This window comes from Lampris incognitus, chromosome 1 (genome assembly GCF_029633865.1).
Source record: "Lampris incognitus isolate fLamInc1 chromosome 1, fLamInc1.hap2, whole genome shotgun sequence".
NCBI lineage: Eukaryota > Metazoa > Chordata > Actinopteri > Lampriformes > Lampridae > Lampris > Lampris incognitus.
Genome location: NC_079211.1, coordinates 101,443,178 through 101,466,432, shown reverse-complemented (window position 1 = coordinate 101,466,432; position 23,255 = coordinate 101,443,178). Strand labels below are relative to the sequence as shown.

At 42.8% G+C, this 23,255-nt stretch overlaps 1 protein-coding gene across 3 annotated transcripts in view; it reads right to left on the bottom strand.

Annotated features, from left to right (window-relative positions):
• The window catches only part of col27a1b (collagen, type XXVII, alpha 1b), a 98,916-nt gene that overhangs the window by 12,303 nt on the left and 63,358 nt on the right, over positions 1–23,255 (bottom strand). For 2 of the 3 annotated variants that reach the window (XM_056275701.1, XM_056275718.1), the window contains 30 exons: positions 23,138–23,191; positions 22,979–23,023; positions 21,466–21,519; positions 21,192–21,236; positions 20,712–20,765; positions 20,553–20,606; positions 20,178–20,231; positions 18,270–18,323; positions 16,003–16,056; positions 15,196–15,240; positions 14,763–14,807; positions 14,504–14,557; positions 12,665–12,718; positions 12,507–12,560; positions 12,178–12,231; positions 11,786–11,839; positions 9,959–10,066; positions 9,791–9,844; positions 9,417–9,524; positions 9,280–9,333; positions 8,379–8,432; positions 5,123–5,179; positions 4,972–5,025; positions 4,799–4,852; positions 2,496–2,549; positions 2,272–2,373; positions 1,867–1,974; positions 1,669–1,776; positions 1,101–1,208; positions 928–981 (listed from right to left, as the gene is read on the bottom strand). In XM_056275701.1, coding sequence (XP_056131676.1) covers positions 928–981; positions 1,101–1,208; positions 1,669–1,776; positions 1,867–1,974; positions 2,272–2,373; positions 2,496–2,549; positions 4,799–4,852; positions 4,972–5,025; positions 5,123–5,179; positions 8,379–8,432; positions 9,280–9,333; positions 9,417–9,524; positions 9,791–9,844; positions 9,959–10,066; positions 11,786–11,839; positions 12,178–12,231; positions 12,507–12,560; positions 12,665–12,718; positions 14,504–14,557; positions 14,763–14,807; positions 15,196–15,240; positions 16,003–16,056; positions 18,270–18,323; positions 20,178–20,231; positions 20,553–20,606; positions 20,712–20,765; positions 21,192–21,236; positions 21,466–21,519; positions 22,979–23,023; positions 23,138–23,191 — 1,905 coding nt within the window. The remainder of the gene's footprint in view (positions 1–927; positions 982–1,100; positions 1,209–1,668; positions 1,777–1,866; positions 1,975–2,271; positions 2,374–2,495; positions 2,550–4,798; positions 4,853–4,971; positions 5,026–5,122; positions 5,180–8,378; positions 8,433–9,279; positions 9,334–9,416; positions 9,525–9,790; positions 9,845–9,958; positions 10,067–11,785; positions 11,840–12,177; positions 12,232–12,506; positions 12,561–12,664; positions 12,719–14,503; positions 14,558–14,762; positions 14,808–15,195; positions 15,241–16,002; positions 16,057–18,269; positions 18,324–20,177; positions 20,232–20,552; positions 20,607–20,711; positions 20,766–21,191; positions 21,237–21,465; positions 21,520–22,978; positions 23,024–23,137; positions 23,192–23,255) is intronic. The other variant, XM_056275711.1, reaches the window with a different exon arrangement.

Genomic DNA, 23,255 nt, shown 5'->3' with positions numbered 1-23,255 from the left:
AAGAAAAGGTATTGATAACTGTAGACTACCATATAGGTTTATTGACTGCAAAATGACTTGTAGGAAACATATTAGCACCCAGATCCGTTACGATGAATATAAACACAAAAATGCACTTAAGTGCACACAACACCATTACTGACATATGCACGGTGCAGACAGCAACACTGATATATTGGATGTGATCAATGAGCTGTAACTGTTCCTTTATCACAACTGCTGAGATGGGCTGCAAACTCCGACACAAGACTCATCTGCTTTTCACTTCCTGCTATTGCTGAGGGCAGTAGGAACATGTCCAAGATTACTGGCAGTAAATTACAGAGTAAAAGTTTAGTAAAGCAGCTCTGTTTGTTCAGCTGGAAATTACCCACAATGCACCAGTAGACTTAAGGTTTACTAAGCAGCACACACATTGGGAGCAGTGGAGAACATCTTGGAGAATCTTTATCATGTGCATCTCTCAATAAATATACTTCTAGACTGTTCCACGGACTCAAATTCCACAAAAAATCTCTTGGAGTAATGAATAATAAGCCAAGTGCTGATTTACGACTAAGAATTACTTTTATTTTTTTTTAATCTTTCAGAATATTCCTGTGGGTCTGGCTTTAAAACTTTTAACTTAATTCACATGGGGGAGAAAACTATACAGATGATCAGCATTGGGCTTCAGGCTGTCAGTGCTGGATTACATTTTGATTAGATCCACTTTAAAGATCTCCATGGGGAAACTGAATCATCGCAGCAGCAGAAAGGTGAACGAAATAGATAGTTGTACCATAAAAACAAAATAAAGAAAATCATAAACTAGAGCTTCTGGAATTACATAAAGTGTCGGCAATACATGTGCATGGTGAGCAAACGTAGCTAAAAATCACAAGGAAACTTAGAGAAATGAAGAGTGAGAAGTGGACAAGTGCATACCTTTGGCCCAAACATGCCCAGAACCCCTGGAAACCCTTGTTCGCCAGTATCCCCCTGACACAGAGGAAAATAGGGGAGAACTAATAAGATACTAGTCACTGCGCAAACAATGAGACAGTCATGATGCAGCTGAGAACAACAGGAAATCTGTTTTCATCAATTTCAGTACTAACTGGTTGCCCTTTGGGTCCTTGGTCCCCCTGTTTCCCTGGCAACCCCATCCCACCAGGGAAACCTCTCTTCCCTGAAGGTCCAGTTTGGCCTGGGAGACCCCTTTCACCCTGGAGCAGCACACACACACACACACACACACACACACACACACACACACACACACACACACACAGACTTGAAATTAGCATGGAGTTCTCGAACACTGATTTTTCTGTGTAATATATTGACATATACAACAATTTCCACATATTTAGGGAGATCAAGTGGGCAAGGGATTAAAGGTATTTACAAAGTAATAAGTAACTTTGTACTCGGAGCAAAAAGTAAAAACCAACAATAGGAAACCAGCAGGTAGTGGATCTCAGGTACGCAATATTCACTCATTGAGAAATTCACTGTTTGGGATGAGATTACACTGGTGAAAGACCATGTCAACAAATATGTGGCTAGATGTGAACTCAGGCAAAGGATAAGGCTATGAATAACAGTGTTTGACAGAAATGTAAATATGATATAATTTGACAGAAGCAGAGGAAGATTCACCCTTCCACCAACTCTCATTCTCACCTTGAGTCCAAAGGAGCCTTGACTTCCAGGAAGCCCAGGGACCCCAGTTTTACCCCTTTGTCCAGGTTTTCCAAGAAGACCAAACTCTCCATCGTCTCCCTGTTCCCCCTGAGTGGATGCGAAGAAGTTACTAGTGAGCCGTTGTCCCAGCCACTTCATTTCAGCCCATGGCAGGAGCGTGATTGACAGTAACCTTACCTTGACTCCTTTGCTGCCATCTTTACCTGGTTGTCCATCCATTCCAGGCGGGCCTTCAAGTCCTTCCCTGCCAACCACACCTCTTGGGCCAAGAGGACCCTCTAGACCCTAGGCAAAAGGATATAAAACTATTTTTGCGACACCATGGAAGGGTCTCCGATCCATCACAAGTCCCAAACGCACAATCACTCACACACCATTCATTCCTATGGACAATTTAGAGTTACTGAACTTTCATGTCTTTGAACCGCTGGTGGAAACAAGAGTGTCTGGAGGAAACCCAAAGGCAAACAGCAAGAACATGCAAACCCACACAGGAGAGCTTAGAGTTTGTGATTAATTCATCATTAAGCATGAGTGATTGATTGATCAGTTCATGAAAAACCAGCCACACATTCAACTTACTGGTGGTCCTTTGGTCCCAGTTGAACCTCTTGGTCCCTGTTTTCCTTTCTGACCCTGGAGCAGAAATAATTCATAACACAGTTCAGTTTCAACGTATCTGGACTATGACAAAAAAACAAAAACAAAAACACACACAGCTCAATACCGCATAATGTGATTTAGACTATTCTACACACTTTTTACAATGACAAAAAAAATCATGCCGCTTTAATTATTGTCCTTACTTGATCACCTTTGGATCCTTTCAGTCCTTGTTGTCCTTTTGGTCCAGGATGTCCCTGTAATGAAGATGAACCGATGATCGATTAATCTGTTTTGCCATCGTATTAGGTTTCTGTCACCAATATGCTACTCCTTTGAAATGGCCCTCTTATACAATACCCTTGTTACAACTGCATAAATACATATTCACAGAAACACAATATCCAATAGCATGTACAGAAAGGACGATTTGTTATCTTCTTTTTTTTGTTGGAATTTTCCCCCCTTTTTCTCCCCAATTGTACTTGACCAATTACCCCACTCTTCTGGTCGCTGCTCCACCCCTCTGCCGATCCGGGGAGGGCTGCAGACTACCACATGCCTCCTCTGGTACATGTGGAGTCGCCAGCCGCTTCTTTTCACCTGACAGTGAGGAGTTTCACCAGGGGGACGTAGCACGTGGGAGGCTCACGCTATTCCCCTCAGTCCCCCCCGAACAGGCGCCCTGACCGACCAGAGGAGATGCTAGTACAGCGACCAGGACACATACCCACATCTGGCTTCCCACCTGCAAATACGGCCAATTGTGTCTGTAGGGACGCCCAACCAAGCCGGCGGTAACACGGGGATTCGAACCGGCGATCCCCGTGTTGGTAGACAACAGAATAGACCGCCACGCTACCTGGATGCCCCAATTTGTTATCTTCTGTATTTTTTGTTCTTTATATTTTATATTTATCTTATAATTGTTGTTTTTTACGAAGAAAGTTCAACTGTTGAGAGCATCTGCAGGCAGGCATTTCATGGAATTGTCCGCTTTGTGTGTAACTGTTGCATGTGACAACTAGAAGTGTGCACTCAGCAGAGTGCGGCTCTCCACCAGATGTAGCTCCCCTTCTCTGGTGCTCAGACTTAGGTGAAAAACCAGCTAAGGAGTTAGCACTTAATTGCAGTATAAAGCAGGTTTTTAAAAGGTTTTGAATCACCGCAACAATGAGCATTCCTTAATCATACAGTTGTAACTGTGCACAAATATTATTAGGCTGACAGGCCCAGTGAGATTAGCACTTGACACACACACACACACACACACACACACACACACACACACACACACACACACACACACACACACAGAAAAACCATTCCTGCCATTATAAGACTTTTGTGCAGAGTCAAAGTCGATTGAACGGGAAATATGGAAAAAAAATTTTTTAATATGCAGCACTCAAGCTAAAAAATCTACCTAATAAAAAAGTTTTGCCTGTCAGTCTGTGGATGTGCAGCCTGCTAGGTGGACCCTCACACAGATGTGACCAAGTCTAATATGAGCTTTCACTTTCCAAAAAGAAAAGGTTTGCTATGTGACCATTTTGGTCTAACCCTACCCTGTCGTTATTTTCATAATATAATAAAGTTGGGTAAACCGCTTACGCTCACGCATGCATGACTCACATCTACAGTTGACTTAGATCAGGCAGCAACAAGAATATACAACACTTCCTGTTTCAAAAGGAAAGAAGAAGAAAGCCACCATATTTTTTTCATTGTATTATTACAATGAATGTGTTCTCTGCATGTAACCCATCCTATTGTATAGGAGCAGTGGGCAGCTGCAGCACCCGGGGACCAACTCCAGTTCTTCTTTCGATTGCCTTGCTCAGGGGCACAGACAGGAGTATTAACCCTAACATGCATGTCTTTTTGATGGTGGAAGGAAACTGGCACACTTTAAGGAAAACCATGCAGACACGGGGAGAACATGCAAGCTCCACACAGAAAGGATCTGGGACGGCCTGGGGTTCGAACCCAGACCTTCTTGCTGTGAGGCAACAGTGCTAACCACTGGGCCACCGTGCTGCCCACGACTGCAACCTAGAGGAAGTTTATAACGTTATCACTTTCATGTTTTTTGGATTATCAAAATTATTTTAATAACTTTTGATCCTGTCGCTGTCTGATCTGAATCTGATCTGGGTAAACCATTTACGCTCGCACATGCGTGACTCACATCTATGGCTGACTCAGATTGGGCGGCAACACAGAGCCACTTTGGTCGAGCGAGCTAGAGAGTGAATGAGGAGAGGAAGTGGCGATAGCAAGAACAAAAATTTTTCAAAAGTTTTGAATCACCACAACCACGAGAGGTTCTTGATCATGCAGTCTTAACTGTGCACACTATGTAGTATGCGAGATTAACTGCGAACACACACACGCGACCAAATGCAATATCAGATAACTTGATTGTATTTGCCTTGATTTTTGTCCTGGGGTTTAGATGTTGTCTTAATGCTTGAGGCATAAATTTGATGCATTCAGTACTTACAGGAAGTCCTGGGGCACCAGCTTCACCTCTCTCTCCATCAACACCCGTTTGGCCCTAAAAACAATAGTTTTTCACATTGTTATGTGTAGATCAGGCCATCACTTCATCTTGACTGGTTATGTGGCTGATCATAAACACAGTATTTAAATAATGTAATATATCATATCACTCACAATGTATCCTGGGTCGCCTGCTGCTCCTCTCTCTCCTCGGTCTCCAAAAGGACCCTGGTGTGATATGGGAACCAGGCACAATTAAATAAAAAATGTCTAACTTCCTGCAACCATACAACTCATTCAAACCAGGAGCACATAGGGAACTCACTCTGTCACCTTGGGGACCTGGAGGGCCTTCCAGCTTGCTGTCATCCCCCTGTTCACCCTATGCAAAAAAACAATATACAAATGTATAAGTAGAAGAAGAAAACCTGTTACCATTAGACTTCTCCAAGCCATAGTCTATATATAATCAATGGGTGGTTTGTTTGAAAGAGCACTGCTCTGCAAAGAAAAAAAAAAGCGGTCTCCAGTCTTAATCTGAATGGCAAGTCATCAAATGTGGTTTCACTAATGACAATCCAAATAACAGGGCCAAAAGTTTGTTCCACTGACTTTATAAGTTCCCATAAACAACGGCTGGGGATGTATGTACTTATTAAATGCTCATGTGCTGCGCATGTGCAGAATGTAATAAACAGCAAACAGCCCAGCAGGCAAGGGGAATAATGATAGGTGGCCAAGGATCACTGAGCTTAACTGTCACTGAGATGTACACAAGAAATATTGTGGCAATGGCGCTTCAGATGTAATTCTATTGCAAATGGAGCGATTTTTCAAACAGAGCTGTTCAATGCCAGAGCGAACTGGCTCTCCGAACCCCAATTTACTGTCGACGTGCTTTTCAGTGGGTCCAGTGAGCTCTGGCTCCCATTTTCTTAACTCTCCTTGGCAGCCATTGTTGCAATGCTTATGGCAGTGGCGCAGTGTTGATCTCATTATCAGACCGATATCGGGTATCGGATTAAGGATATCGGCAAACAGAGAATTTCCACAAATACCCAGCTGCGATTTAGCAAAAAAAGTAACTGATATCCCGAACTGATATATATAAATTTGTTAAAAGAGATTATATATCTCTTTAACAAAGAATCAAAGAATATATAAAATTATATATCTGGATTATATATATATATATATAACTGATAGCTGATGATTGTTTATGGCATGAAACAGGCTTGTACTGTCTCATAAAGAATTTACTTGACTTAATGGATTTTATATATATATATATATATATATATATATATATATATATACATAGTGTGTTTTTTCTGGAAACCATCAGTGGTATAGATGAAAGTGCTCAACAAATGAAGAGCGGAATATTAATAGAGATGTAGGAAAAAAAGCTAATGCATTTCAGTACAAGCTTGTTTCATGTGTCATGCACTCATCAGCTGCCAATGTGATTAAACAACAAAGAAAAACACATGGTCAATAAATATTACGTTGCCCCATGTCATGCCCCTAATTTCGGTGGACAGCAACCAATGAGAGGAGAAAACATTTGAACTATTACAACCAGTGGGGTAGGTAGTTACGTTGCACAGGAACCAATGGTGGGATATAAAACATTACAACCAATGGGGTAAGAGGTTGGAGCTTGTTTTGAAAAAGCAAGGATTTAAAGGGCCAGGGCACTGTTGAAATAGCATACATTTTAAATATAACAAGATAACATCAAATGGGGTAATTTACGTATATGTAAGTCTTATTTATGATCCGCATATTTCATTTGGCAAAGATTTTACGCCGGATGCCCTTCCTGACGCAACCCTCCCCATTTGTCCGGGCTTGGGACCGGCACTAGGAGAGGAGAGATGCTGAGTATATTGGGAGAAGGATGCTGAATATGGAGCTGCCAGGGAAGAGGAGAAGAGGAAGGCCAAAGAGGAGGTTTATGGATGTGGTGAGGGAAGACATGCAGGTGGCTGGTGTGACAGAGGAAGACGCAGAAGACAGGAAGAAATGGAAACGGATGATCCGCTGTGGCGACCCCTAACGGGAGCAGTCGAAAGTAGTAGTAGGGGTAATTTACGTATATCATATAGTTGAGTTGTGTTGGGGCACAGTTAGAAGGGCATACATTTAAAATATTAAAATATAACATCTAATAAGTGTCACGTGTGTATCAACTAATGGAGGGGGGGTAATAAAGATATTGTTTTACTTGTAATTATAATGGAGATATTTTTTTCTGTTTCTACAGCTGGTGCCCAATTAATTTCTACTGTTCAAGGTAGACATATCAGATTTGCAAATATTTCTCTGCCAAGCATAGGTTACATCTTTTGCTGTTGGTTGAATATGCATTGTTTTTCACGAGGATTTTCCATGAAATAGAGTAATTAATATTCTTGTTTACAAGTGACCAAATGTGGCGGCTTAAGGCCATTGCATTTCTTGCATGCTCATCCCTGAATCTACTCATATGGGCATTAAACCTAATTTTAAAAGGGCCCTCTCTGTTAGTCCAGTGTAAGTGTCCACTTTGCACTGCAAAGTGATGATTTTACATTCAGTAATGATATCATTCCCAGCCCTTTACAGACCATTACATATAGACGATACTATGGACAAAACCAGTAAGGATGAAGATTGGGTCAGGTGGATTCTATTGATCCCTGTAGGGCTGGGGTCCCCAACCTTTTTTGAACAGCAGACCGGTTTAATATTGACAATAGCCTTGCAGACTCGCCGGCAGGAGCAGGGGTCTTGTTTCCTTGCAACTAGATGGTCCAGTCGAGGGCTGATGGGAGACAGCAACACTCAAAGGATGTTCCTTATCCCCAGTCTATTTTGAAATTTAGTTTTCGTTGAATTCATTGCAGAAAACCCCGCTTCATAGAGATATGATGGTGGAAATGCAAGCAGCGTTTTCAGTGCTTTCGTGGCTATCTCAGGATGTTCTGCCTTGACTTTGATCCAGACTGCTGGCAGAGAAACATATTTTTCAGCCCGCTGTCATTTGCAAGCTCGAGGATCATCATCATTATCATCATCATTAGAACTTTTATCTCCAGTACCTCTTCCAAAGAAACTCTGAAGCGACATTTGTTTTTAACTCATTGTAGCTAGCTAGTTGCAACACATGCATCGAGTAGGTAAGTGGGTGGTGACCAACTGATGACCTTAAGGTTCACTGCATTACTCAAGTTCAACATCAGTATCCTCGGCCTGCTGTGGGCGTGATGGGGAATGGTGAGGAGAGGTGCAGCACAGACAGACAGTGCCAAGTTCAATGTAATTACCACACAAATAGCCTATACTGTTATATGTTTATTATTCAGGTTTTGTTTTATGTATCTTTTTATTTTTTTATTTTTGCCAAATCATATTGTTTCCTTGCAGCCCGGTAGCAAATTCTTTGTGGCCCGATGCCGGTCTGTGGCCCTGTGGTTGGGGACCGCTGCTATAGGGACACTGTATTGTGTAGCAGCAGAGCAGTCTAAAACAGTACCAAAAACAAAAACAATATAATTAAGATGCAGAGTCATAGCAAATGAAAGTTGGAAAAGTACCTTTTCACCTTTTGGACCAGGGGGACCTAACGGGCCTTGTGGTCCTGTGTGACCCTATGAGAACAAAAAGGGTAAAAAAAAAAAAAGTTTGTGGAAGAGTGCAACGCAACAGTGCCTTACTAGCAGTCACAAGTCATAGCGTTTGTAGCATGTTATCCCTGGTGAAAGAAAACTACATGTTGAGCAATAATTCCAGTTTTTCATCAGATTATTTTATATATATAAATTCTGCCAAATAAATATCAAAATCTGAAAAACATGAGGTAGAATATTCTCACACTTCTATTTCACTTGAAGAATAAAGAAGGAATGCTTCTTAACCTAAATTGGTAAAAAGGTAAATGTTATGTTACCTTTTTACACACAACTATTCAATAGCAATGAAAAGGCACATCGTACCAAAATCAAGCCAATCCCTTAATTGCACTTAAGTGAAGGTTGAAAATATTGATGGAAGACTTTTCAATATTTATGCAAACGACTAAGACAAGTCTTAATTTAATTTAATTTTGTTTGTTTTTTTCCAGGGTGGGTTGGGGGGGTTAATCCCTTTTCATCCCAATTGTGGCCTATCCAATACCCTCTTCTGCAAAAGCACCACCTTTACACAACCCATACAGCGGTTTGGGAGGGCGCAGACTTCTGTATGTCCAACAACTGCTTCATTTCACTAAGGTTTCTCCAGGGGAACGCAGCATGTGCAGAAGTTCACACCATTTCCCCCCAAATCCAGTCAGAGCTGTACACAGCGCCCCACTAGGAATCCCTAGTTGCAATGGTAGCGCATGTTGCAGCTACTGGCTCCTCACCCTGGAGCATTGTATGCAGGCTGCGCCATTTGAGCATCCCAGATTTGTATTTTTGATTACATCTTGCTTTCTCTTAATGAAGTAACTCTTACCTCGTATCCTGCTAAGCCTGGATCCCCTTGTTGGCCCATCCTTCCCGGAGCACCCTGTGAAAGCATGTCTTTAAATATATATTTAGCCTGATATAACCAAGAACCAATTTAATTCTCTCCTTCTTCAGAGGTCTTACCACTGGCCCAGTGGTTCCTCTTGCCCCCTTTGGCCCGACAAATCCTGGTTCTCCCAGTTCTCCGATTGGCCCAGTTTCCCCCAGGTGACCTTGGTGACCCTTGCTGCCCTAGAGAGAGGCCATCATGGAACAAGTATTCAATGAGAGCAAGGTCACAAATCTGCCCAGTCACTGACCAGCTGCATGGGGTCGTTTGACTATTCAGATGGCTGTCTGAAGAGCAGTTCCAATGTCATGCCTTTGGAGGTCACTGAGCTAATTGTTTGTTTACCAATATGGCAGACAGCCATTAAACTCTCCAAGCGAGTGAGAAAGCAGCTGGACACACATCTGAGAGTAAAAGGCATATTTCAGCGGTGAGTGGACTGACAAACCTTTTCTCCTGGTTTTCCTCTTTCGCCAATTTTGCCAGGTTTACCCTCCTGACCCTAATGAAAGAGAAAGGGGCAGGCTGTGTAAGCAGACAGAGAGCGCTGTGTTTTTAAGGCAAAACTGAACAGCAGGCGGATTGATAGATGGAAGCTGTCTGCTAGCCCACTTACCCTCACACCCAACAGCCCAGGGGACCCAGGGGGTCCTTCCTTTCCTTTCAGTCCGATTGCGCCCCTGTCTCCTTTAGCGCCCTCTGGACCAGGTTCTCCTTTTTCACCCTGACAGAAACAAGCACGGTGAAACCTACGCAATAATACAACTTACCTGCAAGTAACAGCACCTTTTTCAATTCATAGGACAGGATTCAATGAGTCTACTTTTTTTGAGATGGATACAGATGTGATCCAACCCAAGGCCAATGTGGTCACACGTAACTCCAGCAGTCGAGGACCTGACTTCTTCAATATCCCTTACTAGTCATTTCAAATTATCAAGTTATTGTATTCAATCTACTAAAAAGAAGTAATAAAGTGTTTCTGATTTGTCATTTTTGTAAAATGTAAAATTTTGTAAAACTTGCAGAAACTCATTGAGTTATTAACTTTTTTTTTTTTTATTAACCCCACTCTTCCGAGCTGTCCCGGTCATTGCTCCACCCCCTCTGCCAATCCGGGGAGGGCTGCAAACTACGACATACCTCCTCCGATACATGTGGAGTTGCCAGCTGCTTCTTTTCACCTGACAGTGAGGAGTTTCACCAGGGGGATGTAGCGTGTGGGAGGATCACGCTATTCCCCCCAGTTCCTCCTCCCCCCCCCAAACAGGTGCCCTGACCGACCAGAGGATGCGCTAGTGCAGCGACTAGGACACATACCCACATCTGGCTTCCCACCTGCAGACATGGCCAATTGTGCCTGTAGGGACGCCCGACCATGCCTGAGGTAACACGGGGATTCGACCCAGTGATCCCCATGTTGGTAGGCAACGGAATAGACCGCTACGCCACCCGGACGCCCCCATTTATTAACTTTGTGACTACTATATTTAATGAAAAAATAATTTTTAGTTTGCCAATGAAATCAAAAAAAATTGTTATTTCTTCTCACTTATCCTTAGAGCACCATTGGTCTTAAAATTTTAAATCTACCCCAAATAGGTGCTTAGAAATGTGCAGGTGACATCATTACTTTTATTGCTATGCATTAGAGAACAACCCCCATATACTGTGCCCTTCGTCAGCTGACCAAAATGAAATAGAAACAATTGTCCTCCTGCAGTAAGACTCAACAGTGGCTACAAAAAAATTGCTCTTGTTGTAGTTTTTCATTCGTAGCCATAGCAGATTTACAGCCAGGAAACCTCCAGCGGTCTACTTCCCTAACAGAAGCTAACCTGCACAGATGCTCAGGTCTGAACCTAACCGGTCCACCTCATGCAACAGTAAGTGCTCTTGTAAGACACCTCTTGGCTAAAAGTTGTTTGTGGATCTGCCTGCCATACTTCTCAGCAGCTTGGCTCTGAGTAACTTTTTGTGCTTCTCTGAATTGTTTTTTTTTTCTTTCATAAGGCTTGCCAGACAGTAGAGCTCTTAAAATAGGACCGCTGTCTGTTTTCACTAAGCATCAAGAGAATGCCTTTCCAACTGTGCAAAGGCCAGCATCTCATAAGCAATCGACTTTGTCTTGACAATGTCTAGCGGCAGTTCCACTAAACTATAGAGTTCACTGGGTCCAAGCACATACAGCTTCAGAGCAGACTTGATCGACAATGAATTTATACTGACTGGTGGTCAAGGTTACTTTATATGACATTGAGTGCCATCTTTAATTCAGTACGCATGCTAACGTCAAAGTTTGGTCAAGTCATTTTTGTGTGTCAGCTAATTCAGCACTCTACAGTCAGAATTGTAGGGCACTTGAATATCTTATATTTATGCTCACGCTGAACCCAGTGATGTGTGCATGTAACGTGTATAATCTCATGATCATTTTACACACCTTGGCTCCGTCGGGTCCACTCAGCCCAGCCTCCCCATCAATGCCTGGCTCACCCTGATAAAGAGAAGATCATCGTGTTGGGGGTAAACTGTTTTAAAGTGCCACAAAATAAGGCAGATGAAGCAAAAAGCCGGACGATTATCCCAGAAGAGCAGGCCAAACCTTTGCAAAATAGTGGCTGAATGCATTTTGAATGCTTGAGAAACAGAATGCTTGGTACATTTTATCTTGTAAATTGCAGGTCCTCTTTTGAGGCTTTTCGAGTGTTTGTCAAGATAAAGCCACTACAACGGAACTAGTTCAAACATCTGAAGCCATTTTGGATATATTTTTGCAAAAGCCCACACCAAGCCTCAGTAGATGTGTGCAGAAGTGAATTATGGCATACTCACCCTCTGGCCCATCAAACCCTGCTCCCCGGTGTTTCCAGCCTGACCAACGGCACCCTGTCAAGGCACAGAAACATTATGGCAAAGTCCCCGATGAGCTCCTCGTGGTGCATCATATACAAACAAACCTAGACTTGGACTTAATTGTCCTTAAGGGGAAATTCCTTTCCACAGCACTGTACACATCAGAAACAACAGTACATACAACAGCACACAGTAACAACACACAATGGCAGACAACAGAACACACTCAGGCCTGCTCAGCGAAGCCTATTGTTTAAGGCATAAATGAAATTTAGTGACAGTCTTTTAAAGTCCCTCAGAGACCTCACCTTCTCTCCTTGTTCGCCAGGTAGTCCCTGTTCGCCAACCTTTCCTGGTGGCCCCTGTCAGAAAAAAAAAAATGCTTCAACATTCAAAGCTAGGGTAGAGTCGAATCTCACAATAATGTGTGACATTAGTGGCATGCGAGTTGTGTGCTAAAACTCACCTTAAGCCCCATCTCGCCCAGTGGTCCTATTGTTCCTGGTGGGCCTGTTGGTCCCTGCACATCAATAAGAAAAAAGATAACAGCTCAAAATTGCTGACGCACATATTTGAGAGTGACAATATAACAAAGATGTGAATATCAAAATGAGGAACAGACACAAAGTGTTGGTTTGTAGAGATGTTAATCTAAGCAGCTGAGAGCCTTCAGAGAACTGCGCCAAATCCTCTTTGAAGGATTGAAATGGGCCCTGCTGTGATAGAGACACATTCAGGCATCAATAAAGCTGCCTTTCCAAGAGGAAGACGGTGTAAATCAAACTGACTTGGACTCACTCCTTCTCTACTTGTGTCTAAAAGTTTGTTGGGTAGAATGAGAGAAAGGGGATTAGGGTCTTCAGGGCTCAACAACCTGGGGGATTTCTTTGTTGGGCTTTGAATAAGAGGCATAAAATTGGAGACCCTGAGTTTATTTGCAAGTCTCAAAGCAAAGGTGTGTGGCAGGTGCTCAGGAGCTCATGGCCTGTACAGATGTGATATTACAGCTTGAGAATATTTTTTCAATCAAACCTAACAGAGGAAGTTTCCAGGAAAGATGACAGAGATTCTGCAGACAACCACATGGAGATCTTTAAATAAACTTCAGCACTGGGGTTATCAGGGGTAGTTTTAACCCACTCTCCAGTTAAATGGTCAGTATACTTTCTGCTGACACAAATTTATTGCAAATGAAACAACACTTGAAAACGTTTCTGCAAACTTATACCTATAACCTACTGTGGCTTCATGTTGTTGGTTTACCACTTAATTGTTAGCACAGAAATGAAAAGTGGTAGGGAATCAGATAAAAAAGAATAAAGATGGTCCAAACAAGTGATACAGCCAACCATCTGACATGGGCAACTAGTGCACATGACCCTGCACTGGAAGGTAGCGTGCAAAAAAAATTAGATTTGGCCAAAAAAAACCTGTACAATGTAGAGGATAGAGAAATGCAGCACCTTTCTATCTCACAAATGTTTTATTTTGCGTAGAATAACCAGCTAAATTTCATTCACACATTAAGTATACCTTAAGTATACATCCCCCTGTTAGAGCTGTTAGAGGAGCAAACCTGTGACCTGAAGGTGGCCAGTTCACGTCTCTACTCTGGCTGGGAGAATGTAGTTGGGGAAGTTAGGATATATGCCATGCTTGGGGCATCCGGGTAGCGTAGCAGTCTATTCTTTTACCTACCAACACGGGGATTGCGGGTTCGAATCACCGTGTTACCTCCAGCTTGGTTGGGCATCCCTACAGACACAATTGGCCGTGTCTGCGGGTGGGAAGCCAGATGTGGGTATGTGCCCTGGTCGCTGCACTAGCGCCTCCTCTGGTCGGTCGGGGTGCCTGTTTGGGGGGAGGGAGAACTGGGGGGAATAGCGTGATCCTCCCACGGACTACATCCCCCTGGCAAAACTCCTCACTGTCAGGTGAAAAGAAGCGGCTGGTGACTCCACATGTATCGGAGGAGACATGTGGTAGCCTGCAGCCCTCCCTGGATTGGCAGAGGAGGGGGAGCAGCGAGCAGGACAGCTCGGAAGAGTGGGGTAACCCCCCCCCCCAAAAAAGATGATATACACCAGTGTATAACCTCCAATTGTCCCTGTCGACATGCTCAGTGGCCAACAGCAGAAAACCTGAGTTGCACAGGCCAACTTCCAGTTGTGAAACTATGCCTTTGAATGTAAGCCGGGGCTGTCACTAAAAAAGAATAGGCATGGCAAGCTATGTTACCATTAAGTTTAAGAAAACGACCTGCACCCAAGACTCATTTACCCAAATACCAAATACTGTAACTCACTATTTCTCCTGCTATTCCTTTGGCTCCTGGAGGCCCAGAAGGTCCTGGAATACCCTGGAAATAATACATAGGTTTAGAACATACACTACCACTATTCATAAGCACATAGATCCATGCCGAAGTGGCACAACACCCGCTAGAATAACAGTATACTGCACAAGCCTCTCTTATCCTTTGGTGAAGGCTGTTCCTCAAAAGGTGTCCACCCCAAAAAATTAAGACTGACCTAAAAGAGACCTCTGTTTCCACAATCACTTACTGGAAATCCCTTAGGCCCTGCTTCACCTGGTTCGCCAATCTTTCCCTGCAGCAAAAAAACACAAACAGGAAGAGAAGTTGAATAAGCAACAGGTGAACTGGTTGGGAACTCATACTGTGTGGTTTGTGTGTAGTCTGTTTGTTATATGATGTCACATTCGCCCGATGTGTGTAAAGTCAGCACTGGACATTATGTCTTTATGCATGCTGAATAATCCAGGTAAGGAAATCACAGAAAGTTGAATCAGTTCATCTGGACACAATGTTTATTGAAATAAATGTTTCATCACTCATCTAAGTGACGTCTTCAGTCTCAACAGGACAATATGATTGTACTGTCATGCACCAGAGAGTTATCAGGTTCGATGGTACCGTTGCAAATAGTTGTCATTAACTATCATAAAGAGAACATAAATAAGCCAAATTCTACCTACCATCTCGCCAGGGAAGCCAAATTTTCCTGGTGGACCATCAGGGCCCTGCAAAGAAAACATTCGGTAGACTCTGCTCAAGGCTTTTAACTTTGATTTAAATATCCTCCAAGACTTATAATTTTCCCCTCTGCAAGAACTAACAGCAGCATGGATATTTAAAAGTCTTTGATTAAATGTCCTGCTGTCAGAATCAATGTGAGCAAAGACTGTCCTCTAAAAAAGTCTTTAGATCTTATAAATAGGTGCTTCTTGACTTTTGAACACAGCTGCTAGTAAAAGCTGTCGTGATGTGGTACCAGTTTTGAGGCTTAAAATCTTTTCCTTGCTACAAGTAAAAAAATCTGCACATAATGTAAGATGGTTTCCATAGTTTGCCATGTTGAGAACATTCCTGAAACAATAAGGGACTATATCTTGAAATAAGGATTGAAAAGAATCCTATAGTATCAAGAAAAATAATGAAAGTTTATTTGCACTGGGAACTAAAATAATACAAATGTTTAATTCATTATTTCTGTTATAGGCATAGATAAGTTACAGTTAATCATTGCGTGTAATTAGCTTTTTTGAACATGTTTTAATAAAATGAACAATGAGGTGGATATTTTTGTCAGGCATGAGCTATAGATTTATTTTATTCTGTATACTATAACTTATTTTTTACAGGACAGATATGTGTGTGATTTGGTTAGCCTACACTAACGAAAGCCAGCATTGCATGAGGGGCGTTAACAGCCATGTGGTGGAGGTCAACATAGGCTCCAAAGATGACTGATCATCAGATAACTGATTATTGTTAGTCCTTACCTTCACTCCAGTAGAGCCTTTCTCCCCCAGTGGGCCATCAGGACCCCTTGGACCCTACAGAAAGATTACAGCTGTTGTTGGTAAAGATCTTCAGAACGACCAGTCCTTCCACTGACCCATAGCATACTGACAGAATATTAAAACTGTTTCCCATGTAAAGTCAGCGAGTTATGGTTCCTTAATCTATAACATGAGATGAGTGTGATCAATATCTGTAGGAAAATTGTATTGTGAAGCAGTAAGCAGACTTAAGACAGTTTAGGGAATCTAAGGCATTGAAGTAGCAACAGCCTCTGAGATCTTTGCTGAAGATACTTGGAACATCTTGAATTTGGATCCACAGTATGTTTAATTCACTCTGGTGAACTTGTCTCCATCCTTGTTCCATGAGCACATGCTGTAAGGCTGTGCTATTCAGCTGCTGTACACTGGGGATATTGTGCCAAAGGGTTTTGAAAAGGTCATGGCTAGGCCTGGGCCCTACAGCTGACTCATCTTTGCCTCTTGATATAGACCAGTCTGTTCCATCTCAGGGAAACATGACAGGATTGGAGGTTTTGTTCACAAAGGTCTAAATAAAGCCTGAATGAAGCCTCAACAGAACACACTTTCTATAGAGCCCGACGATGGCACTGCTGCAGGACAATAAAGCAAGGTTGTAGATGGCAGTGTTCAATGGTCAATGTGAGGACTACAGGGGTTTTCAAGTTTGTTATTGTATGGAGAGAGGTGAAAAACTGTTGTCTCCTGGTTTTTGTGGGAAATGCAATCAGTCTTTTCCTCTGGAACAGGACTTTCTATCACCAGTGCAGTCTGCATTTGGTTTGAGAGAGCCATGGTTGGGCCAGCTTCACCCATAACCTGATGCATTGTTTGCTGGATGATTGCCCACCTTCACTTGCATTGCTTCACTGAATCTGTGCCAGTGGTAAAACATGGCTGTGAGTGATTTGATGAGTCTCTTAGGAAGCGCAGCGATGAATCACCTCTACCTGCTTCAGTTTGGTCAGATGGCGGAGGGGGTTGATGTTTTGACAGCATTGAAATACAAAATGCTTAGGTATGATTGAACACCCACACATATCCGTACCACTAAAAGTCCTGCATGTAAACAAACACAAAATACATAATTTGGGCTTGGACAGCCCATGTCTGATCTTTCCTTGCTGTGATCTATAAGTATGATATCTGTTTTTGAGTCCACATAGCAATATAAAAATGCCTGGTTTGTAAACTTTAGGAGACCTGTTGAGTAACACTATTTGTTGAGTAATACTATTTGTTTAAGTGGACATGATGTCAATCGTTAATAATGCAAATCTCTGGCAGAGACAGATGGAGAGTTTGTTGAGAGTTCAAAATAAAAACCTGGTTATATTTTTAATCTAGTGTGTTGAGGAGAACTTTCCACAGTGTAATAAGGATAATTACACTTAAGCTGATGTAAATTATATTTTCTGAAGCTTTGATGTAATTTTCTGTTATTATAATTATTAAATATTAAATTTGCAGTTGCCACTGATACCAGGGGAGCCATGAAATATGGGGCCACAAAATGAAATGCCCTAATTATACCACTTAATCATGTTTTGATAAATTATTCATTTCGGCTCAATGATCCTACCACGCAACCAAGGGCTATTCTCCAATGGTAAAACACTGAGCTCTGTAAAAGCCTACTAATATTTGGATTACGCTGTGCATCTGGCAGCCATGACCACACATTTCCATGGACAGGACCTTGAGGATGCTTATTTAGAGGTGATGAAAATGAGTTTGGCATGTTGGAACTATGTAATAACCTAGTTTGGATATGAGGGGGTGATGTGGTTATGTAGATTAGGGTTAATCAGGTTGTTACAGGTCTCTGGTAATTTAGTGCAGTATTTACCAACCCAATTCTAGCATACTTCCTGTCCGGATAATTTTCTTTGTAATGCGGCATAGGTAGGTCTGCTTATATTTATTGAATTTGGTGAAATTATGTCAGATTTGGCACCACTGACATAATTAAATATGACTGGGTGTGTAACTACAAGCAGGCTTATGCAGAGTTACAAAGAAAAGAGGGGGATGGGGGTAAAGACTGGGTTAGGAAACACTGGGTTGGTATCCTATTGGTAAATTAAAAAAAGCATAGCTTGTAATTTTTCGTTTGTAAAATCTAAGTTATAAAGCTTCTCTTTGTTAACTTGGTCCCCTATGTTGATATATAGTCTTATTGCATTCAAGCAAGTGTGTAGAAAAACAGGAGTCCATTATCTTACCCGCCTGCCCTTGGATCCTCTGATGCCAATCACTCCACGCGAACCAGGAGGCCCCTGAAAGTGGCAAGAACAAAACTTCATTTTTTACCTGTAACTGACGATATTAAAAATCTACAACTTTCATCTCTACCTGATCTTCTTCTAACAGTAAATGGGATTCAATTTTACAAGAAGCACTGCTGGACCGTCATGCGTTATGGGATGCCTTGTTCATTTTCTTTACCCCTCCCATTTTATGTGCACTCAGAATTTTAAGGGTGGCATGACCTCTGCTGCATTTTTGTACCATGCTGTTGGACATTTCAGTCTCCAAAAAGCCACAAAGTCAGCCATACACTGATCAGCCAAAACATTATGACAACCTGCCTAATATGCTGTTGGTCCTCCATGTGTTGCCAGAACAGCACCAACCCATCAAGGCATGGACTCCCCAAGACCCCTGAAGGTGTCCTGTGGTATCTGGCACCAAAACCTTAGCAACAGATCCTTCCAGTCCTTTAAGGTGCAAGGTGAGCCACTGTGGATCGGACTTGTTGGTCCAGCACATCCCACAGACGTTCAATCGGATTGAGATCTGAAGAGTTTGGAGACCAGGGGAACACCTTGAACACTTGATTATGTTCCTCAAACCATTCCTGAACAATGTGTGCAGTGTGGCAGGGCCCATTATCCTGCTGGAAGAGGCCACTGTCACCAGGGAATACCATTGCCATGAAGGGATGTACCTGGTCTGCAACGATGTTAAAGTAGGTGGCACGTGTCAAATTGACGTCCACACGAATGGCCAGACTCAGGGTTTCCCAGCAGAACATTGCAGAGAGCATCGCACTCCTTCCACCAACTTGTCTTCCCACAGTGCATCCTGGTGCCATCACTTCCTCAGGTAAACGGCGCACACATACGTACACGGCAGTCCACATAAAGTAAAGGAAAACATGATTCATCTGACCAGGTCACTTTCTTCCACTGCTCCAAGATCCAGTTCCGATGCTCACGTTCCCATTGTAGGCGCGTTTGATGGTGGACAGGGATCATTCATAGGCACTCTGACTGATCTGTGTCTACGCAACCCCAGACGCAGCAGGGTGTGATGCACTGTGTGCACATTCCTCCCATAACCATCATTCAAATTTTCTGTGACTTGTGTCACAGACCAGATGGGATAGCCTTCATTGCCCTCGTGCATCTATGTGCCTTGGGTGCCCAACACCCTGTCACCTATGTGTGGTTTGTCCTCCTCGGACCACTGTTGGTAGGTACTCACCACTGTTGACTGGGAGCACCCCACAAACCTTGTCATTTCAAAGATGCTCTGACCCAATCATCTGGCCATAACAATTTGGTCCTTGTCAAAGTCGCTCAGGTCTTTTCTCTTGCCCATTTCTCCTGTGTCCAACACGTTGACTATGGGAAATGACTGTTCACTTACCATCTAATCAACCCTTACCTCGACATGTTCCCTTGTTCTGAGATTACCAATGTTATTCAATTCGCCTGTGACTGGTCATAATGTGTTGGCTCATCTGTTTATACAGTAGATATAATTTCCCCTCAGCGAGTTCTGCGGGTCATTGCACTTGAATCAATTGTCAACAAAACTGCTGAGGAAGTCACACTCTCAGTATTCACAGTGTTCTTTTAACACATACATATATCTTGGCAAAATTGTTTTTTTTATTAACTTTTTTCAAGAGGATTCAGAACTGGTGATAAATAAAAAAGACAAGGACGGAGGGAGATAAAGAGAAGGGCAGAGAAGACAAATAATGGAAGGAAGATAACCCGAAGAAAATGGCAAGCTGGGCAAGTTAAAAGATATCATACACTTTATTTCCTTGAGGGGCGTTGCAGATAAACTACAAAGACCTGCGGTTTGTGTGCAGTAGACAATGACCAAAGTGAACTCACTGGTATCCCTTGTGGTCCAGTGGGGCCACTCTCTCCAGGAGCTCCAGGATGACCCTGATGGACATCAAAGTTCAGGTCTCAATCAAGCATATCTATATTTATATCTATATAAGTATGTGTATTTTTTTTCCATTACAAACCCTTCACTTTTAATATGAAACTAATTTCCGATTTCAGATAACCACAGATCATCTCCTCACTTGATGGCCCCCTTTTGATCACTATTTGGCCAACATAGGGGTGTTTTAATATACGAATGTGTTCTCAGTTCAGCCTTTCCATGTGCATCACATCACATCCTGTACCCTACCCATATAATGTTGAACACCCCCTGCCCCAATGGGAGGAGAGACGGGGTCCAGACTTACTCCTTACCATCGCCCCCTTTTCCCCTGGTGGTCCGGGGAGGCCTGTTTCCCCTCGGTCCCCCTTGAAGGAGAAGACACCAACTTTTAGTTTGCTATCATATGACACACAGACAGAGAGTGCTACCACAGAGCCAAACTAATATAAACGAGAATCCGTGCCGCTAACCTTTTCCCCAGCGATGCCTATCTCACCGACAGGCCCGATGAAACCCGGGAGGCCCTGGGGAACAAGAGGAAAACACGCTCTGTATTAGTTTAACTTAGTGTGCATGATTCCATTACCGCTGTTGTTCTTTTTATAATCGGCTGCAGAGCTACGTGGCACCAGCAAACAAATGCACACACACACAAAAAAAGACACACACACACACACACACACACACACACACACACACACACACACACACACACACACACACACACACACACACACACACACAGCATCAAATGTAAACCAGCAGAAGGAGAGAGAGAGAGAGAGAGAGAGAGAGAGAGAGAGAGAGAGAGAGAGAGAGAGGAGGGAGGGAGGGAGGGAGGGAGAGGGAGGGAGGGAGGGAGAGGGAGAGAGAGGGAGGGAGAGGGAGAGAGAGAGAGACAGACAGACAGACTGAGACAGAGACAGAGAAAGAAAGAGAGAAGCCTTTACCCTCTCGCCAAGCTTTCCGACCTCGCCAGTTATCCCAGGCTCGCCCTACAGCAGAGGAGCTAATTAGCATATCAGAAACTTATTCACGGCTTTTTTCTTTTAGTTCAAATCAGTCAAAATGTACTTAGAGGCAGATTCCCCTGTGGTGAGGGAGGATTAACATCTAATTTACACATTTAGACTCTACATTATCATCAAAGTGAGCGGAGAAGAGCGTGTTCGGTTAGCGAGATGACATTGATTCGATGGTGGATGCGTGTTTATTAGATCTGACCTTGGGTCCATCTGGGCCTGTGCTTCCCGGGAATCCTTGCCTCCCAGGTCTGCCCTGAACAGAGAGTGAAAATGAGACGTGGGACTGGACTCACACAAACTCACACAAACAAAATCCAAACAAAATCCTTTACTGAAGACGTGATGACTTCATTGGAAGTCCGTGATGCTGCTGTATCCAGACCAGTCTTGGTACACAACAAACCCAATGACTGCTCAAAAGAAGAATATTCCTTCAGAAAATTCAATATAATAAAATCCATCAAAGCTCAACAAAGACCTATTTGCAGTGTCAAGGGCTCCTAATTACTCATGAAGGTCACTGGGTCATCTGTGTTTACTTTTAGTGAATCGTTTGCAAACTACACTAGGAGATGGCCGATTAGACAACCTCTGCCTGTATGGCGACTACAATCTGGTTGAAGGGTTGGATTTGTCTGCTGCTATTGTTCAGACCTGGGTCTGATCCAGACAAACAGTTTATTTAAACAAAGAGGCAATGATAAACTCAAATAGTATGGCCCCGTGCCAGTAAACTGAAAAATAAGTTCAGAAGTGACAGTCATTAATCTCGTCCTCCCAGGGTTTTCATCTTTTAATGGACCACTATATCCAGATGTTTATGATTACTTAAAACAGAAATGTATGTTTGACGGATTTAACTTAACAACCTCCAGTCGACTAATAACTTGTTTTCCCATATTAGCCACAAACTCCGTATCTTTTATCCATCCATTCCATCCATCCATTATCCAAACCGCTTATCCTGCCCTCAGGGTCACAAGGGACACTGGAGCCTATCCCAGCAGTCATTGGGCAGCAGGCGGGGAGACACCCTGGACAGGCCGCCAGGCCATCACAGGGCCTTTATTATTCTTTTATTTATTTATTTATTTCATTTATTTTTATCTATTTATTATTATTATTAATTTTATTTATTATTTATTCTTTTTAAACATTATTATTATTATTATTATAGTATTTATTATCTCTAACATATATACTAAATATATACTAAAGTATATAAAGTATATATACTAAAACATGATTGTACGTGTTAGGCAATTGCCTATTAAAGAAGTAACACCTTAAAATAAGTTCTGGAAACCTCTTTGGACTATATCAACGGCATATTTGCGAACCGATTATGCAAAGAGAACTGGGGCTCAACTTCTGTTGATAGAGGAGAAAGCACATCGTCCCGTCATCCATCACACTTGACAGGGCCGAGAGTTTTTATGACAGAAGAGAGCACAGCAATTTGCTAACCAATCTGGTGATGTGAGTGGACACCAAGCGACGGGATGTTTTTCAGGATGGCCTCGGAAAACAATAGAGCGACGCCTCTGCCAAGTACTTGCTGCATAGCGCCAGTCATATCTATCCCACCAAAGCTAAATTTAGACACAAACACACAGCCCCCTGGTGGTGTGCTATGTGTTGTGGTGTGCGGTTTCCATATGTGGTGTTATTGTTCTTTCAAACTGGTCAGAAGCAACAAAATCACCACTCACCTCCGGTCCGGGGGCCCCGGCTGGCCCGACAGGTCCCTCGTCACCCTGCCAACAAAATGAAGCAAAAGCTTAGGAGGAAAATGAGCAGTGTTGTCCTTTAGAAACGTACAAAGGGGAACAAAATGTTTGTTGATATAAAGACGCTAAAGTCAATCACACCTCTGGTCCAGGTGATCCTCTGGGACCAGGTAAACCTCGTAGCCCAGGCTTCCCCTGTTGGAACGGGATAGTGAGAGTTACCTTCCTGTTTATTTACATTAGGATTAGGATAGTTAAT